General features: G+C 42.4%; 1 protein-coding gene across 4 annotated transcripts in view; it reads left to right on the top strand.

Moving 5' to 3' along the window:
• Window positions 1-16,526, top strand: part of LOC102754909 (zinc finger protein 660) — a 25,537-nt gene extending 9,011 nt beyond the window's left edge. Inside the window, exons 5-6 of one of the 4 annotated variants that reach the window (XM_006765077.2) lie at window positions 45-818; window positions 1,998-2,941. In XM_006765077.2, the coding sequence (XP_006765140.1) occupies window positions 45-818; window positions 1,998-2,317 (1,094 nt within the window). In that variant the 3' untranslated portion in view covers window positions 2,318-2,941. Of the gene's footprint in view, window positions 1-44; window positions 819-1,223; window positions 6,563-10,426; window positions 10,462-13,641 lie in introns of those variants that run through there. The other 3 variants (XM_015564850.1, XM_006765079.2, XM_006765078.2) reach the window with 3 other exon arrangements.
• Window positions 16,527-21,329: the final 4,803 nt, after the last annotated feature.

The following is a 21,329-nucleotide window of genomic DNA, read 5'->3' on the forward strand; positions in this document are numbered from 1 at the left end:
GGAGGGGCTAAGAAATGCTTTTTTCTTCTTTCTTTTGGCATCAGGTGAGACTTGGATGGAAAATTCAGAGTTGCCTCCAAAGCAGGAAATTTCTCAAGAAACAGAGTCATCTGATGGGACATCAGAAGGCCTGCATGGAGTGGTACCTGAGGGACCAGAAGCTGGGAATGCCTGTGAAGATGCTTTAATGAAGCTAGAAGCACACTCCTCAGAGGAGGAAGGGAGCAGACTGGAAAGTGATTTCTTGGAAAGAACATGTGAGGATAAAAACAAATCTACAGAAGATGGATGTGATGAGTATAAGGATCTTGGGGAACATAAGAATCTGTCCTGTAGTCCTACAGAATATCAAGTTTTGAAGGCACAGAAATTATATCAATGTGATGAATGTGGCAGAGCTTTCAATACGAGTACACACCTCACTAACCATCAGAGAATCCACACTGGAGAGAAACCCTTTGTATGTAATGAGTGTGGCAAGGCCTTCAGGCAGACCTCTCAGCTCACGGCTCATCTCAGAACCCACACAGGGGAAAAGCCCTATGAATGCAGCAAGTGTGAAAAAACCTATCAGAACATGTCCAATCTCATTCGACACCAGAGATTCCACAGTGGAGAGAAACCGTATAAATGTAATGAATGTGGGAAAGCTTACAGTGCGAGTTACACACTCTATGACCACCTAAGAACCCATACTGGGGAGAAGCCTTATGAATGCATTAAGTGTGGAGCAGCCTTTTCTCGCAATACATATCTTCTCCGACATCAGTTACTTCACACTGGTAAGAAACCCTACAAGTGCAACGACTGCGGGAAAGGTTTATCTTTTTTTTTTTTTTTTTTAATATATTTTACAACTCTTAGTTTTGTTTACCTTTTCTTTTGTTTTTCTGGTCTCTAATTCATTTTTTTTTCTAACCTATTTTTTTTTATTTTTTTTTTTAGTTTTGGTCTCTGGCCTTTCAGTTTTTCTCCTCACTTGACTGTGCTGGTTCAACATCACTCTGTCCTGATAGATCTTCATCCATCTTCCTCCACTGACCTTTCCCCCCTTTGTCTTTTGTCCATGAAGAAAAATTTGAGCTATTTCTGATTTTTTTCTCTTGTTCTCAATTTGTTACCTCATTCATTATGTGAAGGCTTTTTCAGGTAAATAGACTCCTGATGGTTCTTTTTCCTCAATGGGCTAAGAAATGCTTTTTTCTTCTTTCTTTTGGCATCAGGTGAGACTTGGATGGAAAATTCAGAGTTGCCTCCAAAGCAGGAAATTTCTCAAGAAACAGAGTCATCTGATGGGACATCAGAAGGCCTGCATGGAGTGGTACCTGAGGGACCAGAAGCTGGGAATGCCTGTGAAGATGCTTTAATGAAGCTAGAAGCACACTCCTCAGAGGAGGAAGGGAGCAGACTGGAAAGTGATTTCTTGGAAAGAACATGTGAGGATAAAAACAAATCTACAGAAGATGGATGTGATGAGTATAAGGATCTTGGGGAACATAAGAATCTGTCCTGTAGTCCTACAGAATATCAAGTTTTGAAGGCACAGAAATTATATCAATGTGATGAATGTGGCAGAGCTTTCAATACGAGTACACACCTCACTAACCATCAGAGAATCCACACTGGAGAGAAACCCTTTGTATGTAATGAGTGTGGCAAGGCCTTCAGGCAGACCTCTCAGCTCACGGCTCATCTCAGAACCCACACAGGGGAAAAGCCCTATGAATGCAGCAAGTGTGAAAAAACCTATCGGCACATGTCCAATCTCATTCAACACCAGAGATTCCACAATGGAGAGAAACCGTATAAATGTAATGAATGTGGAAAAGCTTACAGTGTTAGTTACAAACTCTATGACCACCTAAGAACCCATACTGGGGAGAAGCCTTATGAATGCATTAAGTGTGGAGCAGCCTTTTCTCGCAATACATATCTTCTCCGACATCAGTTACTTCACACTGGTAAGAAACCCTACAAGTGCAATGATTGTGGGAAAGGTTTATCTTCTAAAAGAGATCTTATTGACCATCAGAGAATTCACACTGGAGAGAAGCCTTTTGAGTGCAATGAGTGTGGCAAGGCCTTTCGTCAGAATAGTAATCTGATTCGACATCAGAGACTTCACACAGGTGAAAAGCCCTATAAATGCAATGAGTGTGGAAGATCCTTCGGTCGAAAGTCACACCTCATTGCACATCAGAGAATTCACACTGGGGAGAAACCCTATGAATGTATTGAGTGTGGAAAAGCCTTCAGTCAGCTTTCTACTCTTAACCACCACTATCGAACTCGAACTCACACTCGAGAGAAGCTCTGAGGTCTGGCTTCATCAGGTTCTTAAGGTGTAAGTTTCTAAGACACAGAGCAAGGAACTTTGAATTAAACTTTCTTTATAAGAAGGATGTTTACCCTTATTCCCTCTTGGAACCATTAATCAAAGTGGGCCATTCCCTAAATGCTGTCTGTTGGGTCATGAAGGTGGAGAGTGGGAGGAACAATGCAATCCTTCTCCGCTATTGGGGAAGTGTGGACTACACGTTTCTTGTATTTGTTGGGTTTTCCCCTCCCTCCCTCCCTCCCTCCCTCGTTCCCCTTACTCCCTTCTCTCTTTTTCCTTCCTCCCTCTCTTCTCTCTTTTTCTCTTTCTTTCTTTCAACTGTTCAGAAATGTATCTCATGTCTTCATTATGCATCCCATGATCATACCATGCTTTTCAAGAACAGAGATTATATCTTATTCTATTCTACATCTCCTATTTTATAAAATCATTCTCCAAGACTCTGATTCATTCTTTACTTTCTCTTGGCTGTATACCTCCTTACCTACTTTTTTTGTTGTGTTAATCATCGGAGGAAATTTTTCTGTTGACTTACTTATTTCAGAGAGGGAGAAGGAGAGAGATAGAAACATCAATGATGAGAGAGAATCATGGATCAGCTGCCTCCTGCACACACACACACACACACACCCCCCCCCAGGGATCGAGCCCACAACTCAGACATGTGCCCTTGACTGGAATCGAACCTGAGACCCTTCCAGTCAGCAGGCTACGCTCTATCCACTGAGCCAAACCGGCTAGGGCTCTGTTGACTTTTAGAGAGTGACTTTTAGACACAGAGAGGTAAGCATTGATGTGTCAGAGACACAGCGGTTGGTTGAGCCTGCAACCAGAATATGTGCTCTCGATCGGAGTCTAACCTGGGACCCTTCAGTCCGTGGCTGGTATTCTATCCACTGAGCCAAACTGGCCAGGGTCTTACCTTTTTTGTTTTGTTTACTTTTTAAACTTCTACTCTAGTCTAGACCCCATCACTAGTATTCCCTACTCAGAAAACCTTTTATTTTTCCCATTTGCTAATCTATGTTCCTTATAATCTTACAGATCAATCTCATTTCTAGATCCCTTCAGATCTAGCTCATCTGTGAAAGACCTTCAGATGCTTCTTCATTCCTCTTACTCATTTGACCTCAGTACTTTAAATTAGCTGGTGCTTTAATGTGCAACTGTTGTTAAATTGCCTTGTAAATTATTCTCAACTTAATCCTTATGTGTATACATTCATGCCAATTTGTTGTAGGGTCTTTGAGGTTGGGTATGGCAAATATTTATTTTAGCATGTAGAAAATAATTCTCATATACTAGTTGTTAACAATATTTTAAAAACTTATTCTTCGATTGAACCATCTTTAAATTGGGCACAATCTACCTACCTGTCTCCACCACCAGACTAGAAGTTTTTCAAGATGGAAGTGGCATCTCATCATAGAATATCACATACAAAGACCTCATATCTTCTACATGTACCTCTGGAAATCTTACTGTTACTTTATTGTTGGTTTCTGATATATATTCTATAGTATGTATGAAGTTTCCTTCTATATTTTTTAAAAATATATTTATTGAGTTTTTTTACAGAGAAGAAGGGAGAGGGATAGAGAGTTAGAAATATCGATGAGAGAGAAACATCGATCAGCTGCCTCCTGCACACCTCCTACTGGGGATGTGCCTGCAACCAAGGTACATGCCCTTGACCAGAATCGAACCTGGGACCCTTCAGTCTGCAGGCTGACACTCTATCCACTGAGCAAAACTGGTTAGGGCAAAGTTTCCTTCTATTCCTGTATTTAGAAGAAGCAATGTAGATCGTAGATAAGGACATAGATTTTTGTGCCTTGAACTCTGGGTTCAATCATGAATCCATCACTTTCTTAGGTGTGTGATCCTGAGCAAGTCACTTGGTTTCCTTGTGTCTCATTTCTTCCATCTATAAAATGAATCGACCTCATAGGGATGTTAGGATAAAATTAGTTCGTAAGTGTAAGGCACTTAAAACCAGTGCTTGGCACATAGGTCACACTATAGTAATTGTACTTTGTTTTTATTAGGGTGGCAGCTAGATTCTATCACGTTTTAAAAGAAATCTATTGGTGTAATTTTATGGGTCATATCATTTACTTTTGTAATATTTTTGACAAGTTTCCAAATAAATGAAATTTCTTTGCACTTTTGGTATAAAACCCATTTGTGGTGATTTTTTTTTAAAATACAGAACTAGATGAAAATGTTTCATTGGCTTTGCAAAGTATTTTGGAAGAGTTTGTGTAATGTGGGAATTACTCTGAAGGGTAAAAATAATGGTCTAATCCATTCTTGGGGAGGAATGAATTGGAAGGGACAAATCTAGCAACATTTTGATTTCTTCAGTGGTTACGCTGTTTAGATTTCTACCTCTTCGTTAATTTTGGTAATATACATCTAGAAGTCATCATTTTACCAGGCTGTCAAACGATGGAATAAAGTTTCACCTAATATTCTATAAATTCTTTTACTGTCTTTTTTTTTTTGCATTTAGAGCTCCATCTTCATAATGTTTTACAGTTGAGTTTCCTTTCAATTTTTGTGCTATGATTGTCAAGTTTATTTTGTTGTTCTTTTTTAAGTGTGTTTTCTTTCTTCCCCTGTTTTTCTTGAACATATTTTTTCATATGTCTTTTTACTTGCCTCAAGTTGTAGAGGCTTTTCAGTCCTGATATTTGCCCCAAAATAGGGGCAGTGGGTTTTCCTTTAATTCCTTTAGGGCCCTCTGGAATGCTGTATAGATCGGGGGTTAGAAGGTGAGTTGTAAATTTACATTATTAATATGTACTTCTGCAGTGAGAAGTGAAGGAATAGCTCGGCGTTTTGCTCATGTGGTTGAAAACTTTCCATGTAGAGCCAGCTTTTGTATCTCACCTTTTGGGCTCAGCTTTAATGCTATGGATCCAGTGGAGCCTCCTTCCATGCTCTTTATTGATTCCAAACAGCTTTATTGTAAAGAACTGAAGGAGGAAAAACCTTTATTTTACCTCAGTGACTCCATATTGGGAAAAGAACCTATTCTTGAGTTCAAGTGTGAGAAAACATTCAGTTACAGAAAACATCACCCATCAGAGAGTTTACACCTACAAAGTTGACTCACTGTGAGTGGGAATGCCTTGGTTATAGTTTATTTCTTATTTGACATCAAGAAATTCATATGGGTTAGCAGCCGTGGGCAAACTACGGCCCGCAGGTCAGATTCGGCCCGTTTGAAATGAATAAAACTAAAAAACAAACAAAACCGTACCCTTTTATGTAATGATGTTTACTTTGAATTTATATTAGTTCACACAAACACTCCATCCATGCTTTTGTTCCTGCCCTCCAGTCCAGTTTAAGAACCCATTGTGGCCCTCGAGTCAAAAAGTTTGCCCACCCCTGCGTTAGAGTCTCTTGGTTTTTGGAGAGCAATAACTCAATCATGCAGAGCTATTATTTTGCACATATTTCTGAAGAATATTCCTGAAATAGGTGTGGAAATCTTTTAGTTACACCACATATCTTCTGCTCATTCCGTGAATCCACAGTGCAGAAAAAGAGTATCAATAAACAGTATGAAAAATAAAATAATTATAAAAAATAAACAGTATGACTGAACTCTCAAGTTACTGTCTCTCCTGACTTGAAGGTAAGCTCCATGGGCCAGCGGGCTCATTTTCTTCCCTGCTGTATCCGCACAACCTGGAACACTGGCCTAGTAGGCCCCCAAAAGTAATTTTTATATGCTGCTGACAAACAGGAGACCCCCAAAAGTAATTTCTATATGCTGCTGACAGTCTCTGAGCTTTGAGACTGAGGCGCGGGACCTGTGGAAGGAAAGATGACTTTTCCGCTCAGCAGCCAGAGCAGAGGTGGCGGGGACCTCAGGGAGCCTCAGTCTCAGGCCGCCCAGTAGCTTGGTTCCCATCTGCGCCAGATCTAATTCTATCAGGCTCCACCCCTTCCAGGGTCCTCCTTCTATTGGCTGAACCCTCCAAGCCCTTCCGTCCTCCCAGCCAATAGTAGGGAAAACCGTAGGCCGGAGGCGGGGCCAGAGCGCAGTCCGATTGGCTGGCGAAGGGGCGAAAGGGCTCTAGCCTCTCGGGCACAGGCGGAAACCTCGCGGTGCCTAGAAAAGCCAGAGGGCTGGGATGCGAGTTAGTCGCGTGTCGACGACGTCATTCTTTCTGCGCTTTGTTCCCGGATATGAGCTTTCGGCGAGGGGTACGTGGCAGCCTGGCGTGGGGGTCCGGGCGGGATTCTGGGAGTGTGTGTGGGGGGTCCACACCAGGAGCCCCTTCTCCACCGCTGCCCGCTGCGGAGACGGGGATGCGGCAGCTCCAGAGTGGTCGTGAGCCTCCTCCCCGCGTTCGGCATTTTCCCTTTGGGGTTTCGTCCCCAACGAGGCGAGGTTGCCCGCTCTGACCGTGCTTGCAGGTAGTGACAAAACGGTGTCACCCCCGCCCATGGCCAGTAGGCCGCCCTGGTAATAGGGGTCTCAGCCAGCCCAGGCGCCCAAAGGAGCGAGCCTAGCCGAAACCGGTTTGGCTCAGTGGATAGAGCGTCGGCCTGCGGACTGAAAGGTCCCAGGTTCGATTCCGGTCAAGGGCATGTACCTGGGTTGCGCACACTTCCCCGGTGGGGAATGTGCAGGAGGCAGCTGATCGATGTTTCTCTCTCATCGATGTTTCTAACTCTCTATCTCTATCTCTCTCCTTTCCTCTCTGTAAAAAATCAATAAAATATATTAAAAAAAAAAGAAAAAAAAAAAAGGAGCGAGCCTACAGCCTTGAGTGTTTGATTTAGGTCACCCGTCCGATCCCCGCTGTGTTCCTGTGATGAAACGGACCCAGACGGGAAGGCACCGTCTTGCCCAGGGTTACCACTCATTCATCCATTTCACAAATACTTAGCACCTGCCTAAGTAGTGTGCTGGCTCCCGGGTTTCAGTTGTGCACACGCCGAGCTCCATTCCGGGAAGGGAGGAATTGGACAACCTTGAGGAGCTAGAAGCAGAGTCTGGGAATCGAGCGGGAAACGAAACACATGTTGAGGCCTGGTGACCCTAAGAGATGGGTAGTTATTTTAAAAATTCTTCTAGCATCCTTTTAAAACCATATTATTGCTCCTGTCTCTCTAAAGGCACGTGACTCAACAAAGACCCTCTTCTCCCTTCTGCAAACTTTTCTTGGAAGGCTGAAGGGCAGAGAACTTCTCAGTGGAATGCACTTTGCACTTAGAGGAGACTTTTGGGTGTAAAAGGAGCAGCTGAAAGGGAGTGACCATGGTGTGATGGACACAGAAGGCTTGTCTCTCACTAGTCATGTGACTTTGGACAAGTCATTCAACCTCTGGAGCTTCCTTTCCTCATCTTTAAAATAGGAATGGTCATCCGTACTGCTCATTGCTTCCTAGGAAGGGGAGTACCCAGGGAGGGGACACTGCTCTGAGTGTCCACTGGGAGTACAGCACTCACAGAACTAATCATTTCTGTCTGTTTACAGTGATTCCATTAGGAACTTCCTCACCAACCCAAGGAAGAGATCAGGCAATATCTGTGCTGGGTACATCCTCTGGAGTGACGCCGCTGTTCATAGGAGAGAATGAGTGATGCCCTTCTCTCTTGGGCAAGTGAGACCTATACTGTGAAATTAATTTATTTGTGGACAGGAATCCTGCCTGCTAGAAAATGTGGGGACTAGGGCCGAATGGGAGCATATCTGGATATCTGCCTAGAAGGAGAGAGAGAAGTGTGCTTGTATTGGGGGGAGGGAGAGGCAGAGAGGGCCCTCTGGACCTTGAGTAGTAGAGTTTTGGGATGGGAGTAAGGGTGATGTAATAGAACTCAAATTTGTCGGGAGACTTGGACTTGAGTTCCAGCTCCACTCTAAGTGGCCTGGGAGGTTCCTTCCAGCTCTGACATTCTGAGAATATCTGAGTAGTTGGACTAGGTCAGTCCCTTAGGGAATTTAGGCCCTGTTGAGACGGAAGTGCCAAGAATGCAAATCCACTGCCATGGTGTTCAAACAATATGGAGCGCAAGAGGGATGCACCAGGCAGACAAGGGTGGTGATGGTCCTGTGCGGAGGATGCACATCTCACCATTCGTACCTCGGACAGAATTTGGTAAAATCCTGAGCTTGTTTAATTGAACATGTCAAATCACACAGCATTTACAGAGCCCTCTTTGTGCCAGGCTGTGGGTGGGAGCCACCTAGGAATGTTAGGAGGGACATAGACATACACACAAGTAAGTTATAGTATTAGGCAATTCTAGTTTATATTAGTTTTGTTATGGTGTTTTCTGAAGTACAGAAATTTTTATATGGTCAGATCTATCAGCTTGCTGTTATGCCACCAGCCTTTGTTTTATGCTTAAGGCTTAGGCCTTTCCTGAGCGAGTAGTCCCTGTTACTTATTTTCTTTCTCTCTTTTTTCTTTTCTTCCTTTCAATTTTTACATTTTAATCACCTGGTTCTCTGGAATTTATTTTCAAGTATTGCCTCTTATTCTTCACGCAGTGAATCAGTAACCAAGGACCATGTGACCACAGCTCAGGGGGACCTGAACGGGAAGATTATCCTGGCGAATTGAAGGAATAAAACCTCCCTAGGTAAAAGAATACCACACTCTATCCACTGAGCCGGGACTCTGCCCATGGTGGGTTCCTTATAGCCTGAAATGAATGGTGGTCCTGAGATCAGAACTCTCACCCATCAGTCTCAGGGAGCTGTGGGTCAGGGATTTGTGGGGACTCATCGGTCCTCATCCATTTGCTGGTTATCTTGAGGGTGTGCTTGTGTGCACAGCTGCCTGGATACCCCTAAAGTCCTGCTGTCATTGGCCCTATCTGCTCCTCCTCCTGCTTCTCCAGCCAAGACCCCACCTCCCTAGTCCCTGGGAATTCCAGGATTTCTAAGGGCATTTCCCAGGCAGTTGGGTTGAGGGCAGATAGTTAGGTTTCCTTTTGATGAAACTTCCTCAAACTAGTCCTCCCTCATCTCCTGACAAGTCTTGCTTCCTTGTTAGGTCCCTCAGAACCACCATGGGCTTCAGTATAGCACATCCCTGTGCAGTTCTCTTTCTTTCTACCTGCCCTTCTAACTAAGATCTCCATCTTTGCAAGCTTATACATTTTTTGTGACTTCTTTTGTCTGATCGTTCTCAAATTTGCCTTCCTGACATATTCCTCCTCTTGTCAAAAGTGTTTTCCCACATCCCCGTTTCTCTTAGTGACACTATCATTCAGACCTAGATCTGATGACCTTGAACTCTTTCTTCAGTCATCCTCTAGATTTAGTCTGATATATGTGCCTGCTTCCCTGTATCGGCTGAATTTCATTGTTCTCTCATCCTGTCATTTTCCTAGCCTACGACCTCACTATCTCATTTGTGTGTTCATTTCTTCAACAAACATTTACTGGGCACCTAGAAAGTGACAGGCCTCTAATGGTCACCCATACTGCATTCTAAGGTCGCCTCCCAACTCTTTCGCATGCCTCTTCTTTTTTTCACCTTTAATCCATCTGGGTTAATCTTCCTAAAGTATTCTTTTTCTAGTTTCATTTTTGGGTAGGATGATACAAATTTATCCTACCAACTGGGATGCTTTCGTGGAGTGGGGAAAGAAAAGTAAAGGTAGATTTCATTCCTCTGTTCACAATACGTTTCCTATTGACCATCATCATATCCATAATTTTCCCCCCATAATTTCAGTGTTCTGGCTGCTATCATTTCAGGCAACTTGATTCTTTCATTCCTTCACTTATTCATTCAACAACAACAAAACATTTTCAGTGCTTGCGAGGTGCTAAGAATACATTGGTGACCAAAATGAACGGAAATCTTGCCTTCATGAAGCTTCATGTAATAGTATAATCTCCCATTTATTTCTGATTACACTGTCCCTGTCTTAACTTCAAGAAAAACAATTCCTTGTTTTCTGGGGCTCAACCAAAGTCTAGCCTTTTTATTTTTAATCCTCACCTGAGGATATTTTTTCATTGATTTTTAGAGAGAAGGAAAGACTGAGAGAAATATTGGATGTGAGAGAAACACATCAATTGGATTCTCCTGCATGCGCCCTGACCAGGACCCAAGCCAGGAAGGAGCCTGCAACCAAGGTACATGTCCTTTACCAGAATCGAACCTGGGACTCTTCAGTCCACAGGCCAACACTCTACCCACTGAGCCAAACTTGCTAGGGCCAAAGTCTAGCCTTTTTAAAGCACCTTTTCCCAAGCATTTTAAGCATCCCAGTAATCACTCCCTCCTCTGGCCCCCTTCGTCTCCTGATTGGGGACTTTGTGGATTTATAATTTGCTTTCTTATTGTTTTGTCATTTACTCCATTGTAAGCTCCTTCAATATATATTTCATACTTTTTTTATTCTGCTCGGGCTGCCGTAACAAAATACCACAGCCTGGGTGGCTTAAACACTAGACATTTATTTTCTTACACTATTGGAGGCTGGAGGTCCAAGATCAAGGTGACCAGCTGATTTGGTTTCTGGTGGGGACACTTCCTAGCTTGCCAATGGCTACCTTCTTGCTATGTGCTCACATGGTTTTCCTCATTTTGTGCATGTGGGGGGAGGGGGTAAAATCGCAAGTGAAATTGTGCTCATATGTCTTCTTATAAAGATACACTAATCCTATCAGATCAGGGTCCCACTCTTACGACCTCATTTAACCTGAATTACTGTCATAGAGATCACTTCTCCAGATATAGTCACCTTATGATTACGGCTTCAACATATGAATTTGGGGGAACACATTCAATGATTAACAGTCTTTTGGGAGGGCATTCAATAATGGTATTTATTGCTTTGTGACAGAGCTATGTAAATATCTGGCTATTAACATTTTCCCTGGCTGCCCCTCTCCAGAGGCTGGAGACTGATCTTTTCCATAGCAGCCTTTAAGGACAGAATAGCTCCTGTACCAGTGCTAGCTAAGTGGGGCGCTTGGGATCAGCAAGACACCTGAGCCTGACTTCAAGCCACTGTCTCATTCTCAATCTCTAAAATGCTTTATTCTAGTAATTATGGGTGTCTCTTCCTCTAAAATAATTTCCCAACATTTCATAAGTAATACTGTAAAAAGAAGAGTTAAAAAAATAATACAAGTTAGCAGAAGACAGTTTGCCAGCAAAACCGGAGGCCTTGGTTAACAGTAAAGATATAAACTTGCTTACCTATTCATCCAACTATTCGTTCATATCACAAAGAGTTATTTTCTACTTTTCTTCAACAGTGTTTTTAAAAATTTCCCCTTGACCTAGAACAGAACTATGTGCAGGGTAGAGTGCTCAATAACTACAAGTTTAAGAAATGTATGAAGAAAAGAGAAAGTTTCAGAGAAGATGGAAAAGAAACTCAGAAAGAAGCATCACCTTCCTCAGAGAGAACTGCAGGCAGCTTCACTCGCTATCCCACTCTGCTCTGCAGTCCCCTGGCTTCTCACTGAGTTTCTGCCCCCTGCCTGCTCCTCTTTGATTAGGAGACCTAGCAGCAGTGAGTGCACTAAGGATCTGGCAAGTCCACTCTCTCCACCATTTCCTCTGCCTACCCTTTTTATTTTGGGCATGAGTCTGTGTATATGTGCCTGTGAATGGCATCAGTGGTACCCAAACTTGAGATGTGAACCTCAACCTTCACAGTTCTCTTCTTGCTAGTCTTGAACATTGACCATAGGCTATGTTCATCCTTTAGAGAATGTAACTCAGTTTATCAGAAAGCAGTGGAAACTGGGCCAACTTTTTTGATTATCAGTAGGCAGTAAACCAAAACAATTTCATTCCTCTTGACCCAATAGCTCACTTTTGGAACTCCTTAGGAATATGTTTCAATAGGAAGAAAACTATATGTAGCAAGTGACCAGGATGGCATTATTGATAGTGATTAAACTTCAGGGAACAAACAAATGTCTAACACTAGTAAAGTTGTGGTAAATTATAATGAATTAAGTTTGCAGTATATATGTCATCATAAAATGATCATAGGAAGATTAAATAGCAATGTGGGAAAATACTTTAAAAAGCTAAGTGGAAGAAGTAAGCTGTGAAATTATATTTACTGTATACTTATAACTATATAAATATGAATATAGACAAGTCTGGAAAGGAACATAGTAAAAGGAAAATTAGTCGTATTAGTATCATGAGGTCATTTTTCAGTTTTCTTTTATGACCCAAACTCCTCTATCTTTGAGGTCTGTTAGGGTTACATATATGTTTAGAGTTTCACATCAAACCTGTAGGGAGGTAGAAGAGAGCAAAGGGGGATAAATGGTGATGGAAGGAGATTTGACTTGGGGTGGTGAACACACAACACAGTATACAGATGATGTATTATAGAATTGTACACCTGAAACCTATATAATTTTATTAACCAATGTCACCCCAATAAATGCAATAAAAATGAAAAGCAAAAATCGGTAGGGAAACTCCTGATCATTCCTGGTTTCATGACCAGCCCCTCTTGATTGTACTATCCCCTACGTTCACCCTTTGCCATCTGTAGAAACTTTATCATAATGCCATGCAAGGAGGCCCTATCCCTATGAGATTTTCCCCTGTTGTACGTTAACTAATCCTGTTCCCTGTTCAGCCTCTCAGGTTCACCCAGTAAGACTCAGTCTGTCAGAGTGAGAGCTTGGAGCAAAGTAGACAGTCTGAATTAGCACATATAGCTGGATCCAGTTACAGACCAGGCCTGCAGAGTAGGCTATGATGTGACTTGCTTCCAGTATTGCAAGAATTATGTTACTTATCAAGACAGAGCCCAAGATAGACAGGTGCCTAGTAACTAGAGCAAAAAATGAAATCTTCGGCACACCCTAAGACACAATCCTTGAGAAGCTAATTATTTTGTGCCAGCCACTGTATCACTAGTACTAGGGTCATAGGTCAACAAGAACTAAAAGCCAGTGATCTGAAGATTAGTCATTTGAGTTACTGAACTAAGAATATTTCAGTTCGTTTTCTGTTGGGACTAGATTAGGAGTTAGACGGCTCCAATTCTGGGAGTAGAACACGAGACAGGAAGAAACCAGGGTGGATTTTATACTACTCATTGCTCATTCTGATGCTGGGCCTATTGGTCCATAAGCTTTACCTTGGCCTCTATTAGTATATCTAACCTCATTTTCTCATTTTTTAAAAAAATCAGTTCCCCTTGCCTTTGAACACTAATCCTTCTGTGTGAGACCCTATGGTCTACCACATCTTGTTATCCTAGGACAATTCTCCGTCCACTAGTATGGAGAACAGGTGACATGTCAGATTTCTGTTTCCTTTGTCAGATGGTGAAACTGGGATTGAGGAGGTATTGATCCCAAAGTATCATTCCTGAAAAAATCAGAATCTCATATATTCAAGAGATCTCCACAGAGATATTGCCAAGGAAGTCAAAATCTAGAAAGCTCCACTGAACAGAAAGAGAAGACTCTGAAGGCCACTGGGATGCTCTAAGCAAGAGAAAATGAGGAGAAAGATGAGAAGCTTCAAACACAAGACGGTTAAAGACAATAAGACACTTCCAGAAGTGAGTGACCAAGAATCTGAAAAAGATGGTAGTCAGTGCTCTGAGCCTGCAACAACCAACAGAATTCAGGCTGAAAAGAGACAGTATGTATGTACTGAGTGTGGGAGAGCCTTTAGTCAGAGTACAAACCTTACAGTGCATGAGCGAATCCACACTGGAGAGAAACCCTATAAGTGTAAGGAATGTGGAAAAGCCTTCAGTCACAGCTCCAACCTTGTTGTCCATCAGCGAATCCACACTGGACTGAAGCCCTACACGTGTGGTGAATGTGGGAAATCTTTCAGTGTTAAGTCCCACCTCATTCGCCACCAGGGAATCCACAGTGGGGAGAAGACCTATGAATGTAATGAGTGTGGGAAAGCTTTTAGTCAGAGTTCAGGTCTCATTTCACATTACAGAGTTCACACTGGGGAGAAGCCCTACACATGTATCCATTGCGGGAAAGCCTTTAGCCATAGCTCAACCCTTACTCAACATGAGAGAATGCACAAAGGGGAAAAAGTCTACAAATGTAAGGAGTGTGGCAAAACATGTGTGTCTAATACAAAGATTATGGACCATCAGAGAATTCACACAGGGGAGAAGTCTTATGAATGTGATGAGTGTGGAAAAGCTTTCATCTTAAGGAAAACCCTTCACGAACATCAGAGACTTCATCGTAGAGAGAAACCTTACAAGTGTAATGAGTGTGGGAAAGCTTTTACTTCTAATCGAAACCTTATTGATCATCAGAGAGTTCACACTGGAGAGAAACCCTATAAATGTAACGAATGTGGAAAAACCTTCAGGCAGACTTCTCAAGTTATTCTACATTTGAGAACCCACACTAAGGAGAAACCTTATAAATGCAGGGAGTGTGGGCAAGCCTATCGTTATAGCTCACAACTTCTTCAACACCAGAGAAAACATATTGAGGAGACAGAAACCTCCTAACATATATTGTTGGTAGGAAGACTAATTGCTACTTCTCAGAAAAGCAGTTTTTCAGTATCATCAACCTTAACTCTATTTCTGAAAATCCATAAAGGGAAAGTAGTCAGAACCAGACACGGATTAGCAGAAGAGAAATTCATACCGGCAAGGTATATAATTGAAGGAAGAAAACTAGGTTTTTAACAGTAGAGGGTTTAAATTAATGATAGTCTATCCATAGAATGGTTTTGCAGCCATTGTAAAGATTCGTAAAGAATATTCAATGTCATGGGGGAAATGATCTGGATAAAGTGGAAGATAAAAGAAAGAAAAAAAATATCCAAATTATAAACAAAACAAAATACATCTATGCATAGGGAAAAAGCGAAAATTAATACCGAACTAAAGTCTTAATAGTGATTATCTCTGGGTGACAGGCTTATAAATGATTTATATTTTCTTCTTTATACTTTCCTGTATTTTTTCAGATTTTCTACCATGAGAATGTACTAGTTTTATATTTAGGTGAAAAGATGGTATTTTAAAAATCCAATGAGTACATGCTCATTTTCACTAAACAGAGAAGGTGCATGGAACACAGACTAAAATCCACACACTGGCACGTGGTAGCAGTGCAACCATGAGCAAGTCCCTTCCTTTTAGAGCCTGTTTCCTGTTTAGTAAAAGCATAAACACCAGTCCTTGGCCTTCGTCAGCTTTAAGATAAGCTGACTTTATAGTTGTCGATCAAATGTATATCCATTTACACACTGTTAGGTTCATAGAACACAGCAAACATTTACTATATCCTCCTCGCCCGCAGTTGTAGATGGATCTGCAGATAATAGAGATCTGCCAAGGCTCCATCTTCTCAATATGTCTACAAAACCAGCAACACGTTTCCTTATGAAACTGAAACAATTGCAGGTCCATAACCTTTCAAGAGATAGCACAATCTAAAAGCAGGAGAAGATGCGTCCACATGTTATGTAGAGTTTAGTAGCTAAAAGTGTAGACTTTGGGGTCGGAGACACACGTGTTCTGTTACCAAATTGACACACTAGCTTGTCAGTTTTCTAGCTTCAGATGTATCTGTAAAAAGGGACTGACTACCTACCTCACAGGGTTGCCATATTAAATGAGATAATAATGCGTGTAAGCTGTGACAAACTCAGCATGTGGTAAATAATAATTGCTTAAGTGTAGGACGTTGAAGCGGTGTTTCTAAACACTTAGCAAGAGTGATTCCAGAAGAGTTTTCCCTAAGGTGGCATTTCGGATATTTTCAGGTGTAATGAACACGATGCCAAGTACTGAAACCTTAAGAACATTGTTTACTTAAGGGCAAGTCTAGAGGTAAACAGTTTCACATTTTGTTTGGCAACTCAGCAGTTTATCAAACTTCCATCTTAACTGCGTAATTTTAGCACAGTGGCTTTCATTTTTTTATTTTATTTTTTTTTTTGCATCCTCACGGTTGCAGGATGATGGCCACAGCTTCAAGCTCTTGCCACAACTCCTTCAAACTCAGGACGTCTTGAGGAAAGGGGCCGAGACTTTCTCATCTGGCTCCTCTCCTTTTATCATTGAGGAAAGCCTTTTCCAGAAGGAGGAAGGGATGCTGAGCAGTCACTTCTGCAGGTGCTCACTGGCTTCCTCTGCCTTTCTTTAGGTCCAGCCCTCTGAGAAGGCCTTAGACCAGCGGTTCTCAACCTGTGGGTCGCGACCCCTGTGGCACTCGAAAGATCCTTTCCCAGGGGTTGCCTAAGACCATCCTGCATGTCAGATATTTACATTACGATTCATAACAGTAGCAACATTACAGTTATGAAGTAGCAATGAAAATAATTTTATGGTTGGGTCACAACATGAGGAACTGTATTTAAAAGGCCAAAAGGTTGAGAACCACTGCCTTAGACCCTTTTCAACCAGCATTTTAAACTTTCAAGTCCATAGCTCAAAATCCATCCAGAAACACTTAGCATCTCCCCATACTTAACTCGGCCATTTGTTCCTCTTTCTTTGCCGACAGTGAATCCCTAAGCCTAATGCCATTTGTCTTATGCACATAGTAATGTATTGTTTCAGAAACTTTTGCGGAGGTGTTATCTTGTTTAATCCTTTTAACTTTTGTACAAGAAAATTGAGTCTCAGTGAGGTTAGGTGATGGGCTAATTAGTGGTTGGAGTCAGGATTTGAACTCAGATCTGACTTTCAAGTCTTGCTTTCTTCCTTATACCAAAGTGGCTCAGCCCACCCTGGTGGCTTTATATGTGAGTGGGAGACCAGTTGGGATTCTGAGTAGCCACTTCAGTGAAAGGTGGTTATTTCATCATGGTTTTATAAGGAAGATGCTATTTGTCTTTTCTGAGTAATTCTGTTGAATCTCAATCCTAGAAGACTACATTTTAACTCTGTATCCTCAGCGACAGACTTCATTGTTTTTTTTTAATTGAATATAGATAAAATAGTATCCTCATATTATTAGATTGTTTTTAGAAACTAGACTGTTGTTAATCACCTCTGAAGTCATAAAACTGTTTTTGCAGGAAGTTGTTATAATTTTGCTAATAAATATGTTGTTATTTACTTGTTATAAATATCACTGATTTTTCTTGCTCTTTTCGCTTCCTTTGTTCAGAATGGGAAGCAAACAGTTCAGTTTGCTTTTCTTTAAGCAGATATTTTTTGAATGAAGAAGTGATTCTAGTTTGTTTTTGATGCAAATGCAAGCTTGTTTTCATACTTGTAAATATGTAAATGAAAGCTCACGAGCCATTAGATTGTGTCTTCTGTTAGTTTCTTTGAGGATTTGTACAGCCACTTGTCCCACCTCCTCTCTGGCCTCATCTGAGTTTCAAACCTGTACTATTACGTAGACCTCCCTTGGCTGTATGAAACCTGCCATGTTCCCAAAGTCCATTTTGGCTTCAGAAGGTAGGTTTGTGAGGGGTAAAAAAGGAGATGGCAGACTTCTTTCTTACACGTAGATACAGGCCCCGACTGGTTCTCTCTCCTCCCAGTGACCATTTCAAGTCCACATGGCACAGTTTGTGTGGATTGCAGACATGGAAAAGCTGTAAGCAGTTTTTGAAACTAAGGCCAGTGGACCCCAAATCTGGGAATCACAGGAGGTAATTTCATACATTCAAACAAATTTCCCTGGACCCACCAAATCACATCTGGAGCAGGGCCTAGGAATCTGTATAAAACAAAACTTTCTCAGTGGGGATTGAAGAAAAAATTCCATTAGGAGCCTTCTCTCCTCACAGGACTGTTTTTGTAATAATGACTCATTTTTCCTCAGAAGAGCCTGTGGGTCACAAAATGGAGACATATACCAAAGTTGGTATAATCATGATAAATTTGCAACCAGTTTACAGAGAGTGGCTATAAAGCAATCTGAAATATTAGATAAAACTTAAACATCCTTTAAAAGGACTTCTAAGAAAGTGACATAAATCCTCAGAGGCTAAAATGAAGTGGAAGCCAGAAAGGAAATGGGTGATGATGCCTTGGGTGACATGAGGCAGTTTAGTGATCTTGGTCCAAGGGACTGAGATTTTCCCGGCTGCAAGGGCAGGATTTGAGTTTTGGGGCTTTGAAGAGTTGGAGAATTGGAACTGAGATCTCTAGAAGCTGCCCAGATGTTTATAGGGCTACACCCCTGTGAAAGTAACATGAAATTAGGCATATACATTTCTAAGTATACATGGAACAGTTATTTTAAAAATTAACATAATTTAAAATTTTGAGTTATCTCATTGTTTCAGTTGAGCTTTCTGGGGGGTAAACTCAAGACCGGATAACATGCAGCAAATTTACTGGAGAGTGTTACTGGGCCTAACAGCTGTAGGGAAGGAAGAAAGTGGGATTAGTAGTGGGAGAAGTTAGCTGTGCCGAAGTCACAGAATTACTCATGTCGCCTGTGTTGGCTTCAGCCTCAGTTAGACTGGGATAACCTTTCAAAATTGTCCAAACTTGAGGTGAGAAGTCTGAGCCTGCATACCCCTTGGTTGACAAGTCATTGAATTCAAGCTCTACCACATTACCAGGAAGGGGGAAGCATGATCTTGGGTGAGGTAGACTTCTTCAGCTCACTGTGTTTGGAACTAAGATAGTTCCTGGAGAGGGCAGGCAATTGAGGGCTTTCAGCCTGCACCTCCACTGAGCTGGGGAGAAGGGGACAAGTTAGAGGAATCCAGACAGTGCACTGATGTTCTCTACACTGACCATAATGCAATTAGAATAGAAATAGTTTGGCTTTTCTCAGGCGGCCTGTCCCCTTTTTCAACTTTCCCTTTATTATGAGTTCCCTCATTCCTACAAGATTTGTCCCTGAGGATGTAAAGGTGGGTGGTGGTGGGTATGTGGGTGGGGGTTATCTCTAAGATGGACATCCAAATCTGAGTTCTTCTAAGTGACACTGACCAGAATCTATCCCCCATGGATGCCCTTCAGGGCCTAGATAAACTCTCCTGTAACTAATACTCTAAACCAGGGGTTCTCAACCTGTGGGTCGCGACCCCTTTGGGGGGGGTGTCGAACGACCCTTTCACAGGGGTCGCCTAAGACCATCAGAAAACACATATATAATTACATATTGTTTTGTGATTAATCACTATGCTTTAATTATGTTCAATTTATAACAATGAAAATACATCCTGCATATCAGATATTTATTGTTACAATTCATAATAGTAGCAAAATTGCATTTATGAAGTAGCAATGAAAATAATTTTATGGTTGGGGGTCACCACAACATGAGGAACTGTATTAAAGGGTCGCGGCATTAGGAAGATTGAGAACCACTGCTCTAAACTATAGCTGGAGGAATCTAGATGTGATGGTTAATTTCATAGGCCAGCTTGACTATAGAATGCCCAGATATTTGGTTAAAAATTATTCTGGATGTGTCTATGAGGGTGTTTCTGGATGAGGTTAGCACTTAAATTAGTAGGCTGAGTGAAGCAGATTGCCCTCCCTAATACGGGTAGGCCTCATCCAATCTGTTGGAGGCCCGACTAGAACAAAAATGTAGTGAAAGGATTTGTTCTCTTTCTGCCTGTTTTTGAGCTGGGACATTGGTCTTCTCCTGCTTTGGGGCTCATTCTAGGATTTTCACCATCAGCTTTCCTGTTCTAAGGCCTTTAGACTTGGACTCAAACTATACCTTTGGCTCCCCTGGGTCTCAAACTTGTGGACTGAAGATCTTGGGACTTCTCAGCCTCCATAGTCGTGTGAGCCAATTCCTTATATCCATCTCCTATTGGTTCTGTTTCTCTGAAAACCCCTGGTAAGTATCTTCAGGGATATGTCAACCCAATAAATGCCCTTTGGAGGTGACTGAGATTTTTCCTTTGTTGTGGCTATTTTCCATAGGACCTTATCCGAGGAAACAGAGTTATGTTTAGCTTGGTATAAGAGCATAAACATCATCGGGACAGTTATCCGAGAAGAGGCTGTAGGCAGAGTGCTGACAGTTCAAGGTGGGGCTAAGATCTCAGAACCTTGATCAACTAATATGGAGATCCCAGTCTGAATGTTAAGGTGTTTCTCATCTTTCTATAAAACTCCACTCATGCCCTGGCTGGTGTTTCTCGGTGGTTAGAGTGTCAAGCTGACACCAAAGGCTTGCGGGTTCAATTCCCCATCAAGGGACCCCTACCTGGATTGCAGGGTCGAGCCTGCCCTGGTAGGGGCGTGTGGGGGAGGCAACCAATCGGTGTGCTCACCCCTATCCCGCCTCCCTCCCTCTCTCTCTAAAAATCAATGGGAGAATATCTATTGGTGAGGATTACCAAAACAAACAAACTCCACTCTACCAGGGTTGCTTTTAATGCAAATTGGTATGTGATTGATCTATGACAAAGGATCTGGTATAATTCTTACCTCCCCCAAAAGGGAGATAACTGTGCCCTCCTGCCAAGTTAAGACGGGACGGAGTAGGACAGGAAAACCACAAACACAGGAGTTGTGTTGATCTTACTTCTCAGAGGTAAGGTGGTGCATTATCTCATCACTTGGGCAAGAGATACACCCACAAGTAAATGAATTCACGAGGGGGTCATTGATAAGCCACGTTATTACTCACGGTAAGCAATACATAGGTTCAAGAATAGAGAGGAAAAGGTGCCCAGGAGGTCCATATGAGAAATGACTCCCAAACAACCTCAATTTACATGCAAATGAAAACGGGCCCAACTCCTTCTGGAGGCCACAGGCGTCCCGAGGGCATGGACCGTGTGCTTCTCCCCTCATCCTTCGTGTCCGAAACGCTGCAGCCCTCCCACTCATTCGCTGGGGGGAACCGAGACCCAAGGGCCCCCAAGATCAGCCACGCGGAGCCTCCCCTGGAAAAAGCGAGGAACCATAGAGATGTGGCTTCCTAGACCTAGACAGTTGGGGTGGGCGTGGCGAGCAGCCGGAAGTCGCGGAACCCGCGGACCCCCCTCGCCATTATTCCGGGCCTCCGCTGCCGGCGCGTCTAGCAAGTCACCTCCCAGCGCCCCGGCGCCCAGGCGACGGCGCCCG

Source organism: Myotis davidii, unplaced genomic scaffold (assembly GCF_000327345.1).
Source record: "Myotis davidii unplaced genomic scaffold, ASM32734v1 scaffold81, whole genome shotgun sequence".
Lineage (NCBI taxonomy): Eukaryota > Metazoa > Chordata > Mammalia > Chiroptera > Vespertilionidae > Myotis > Myotis davidii.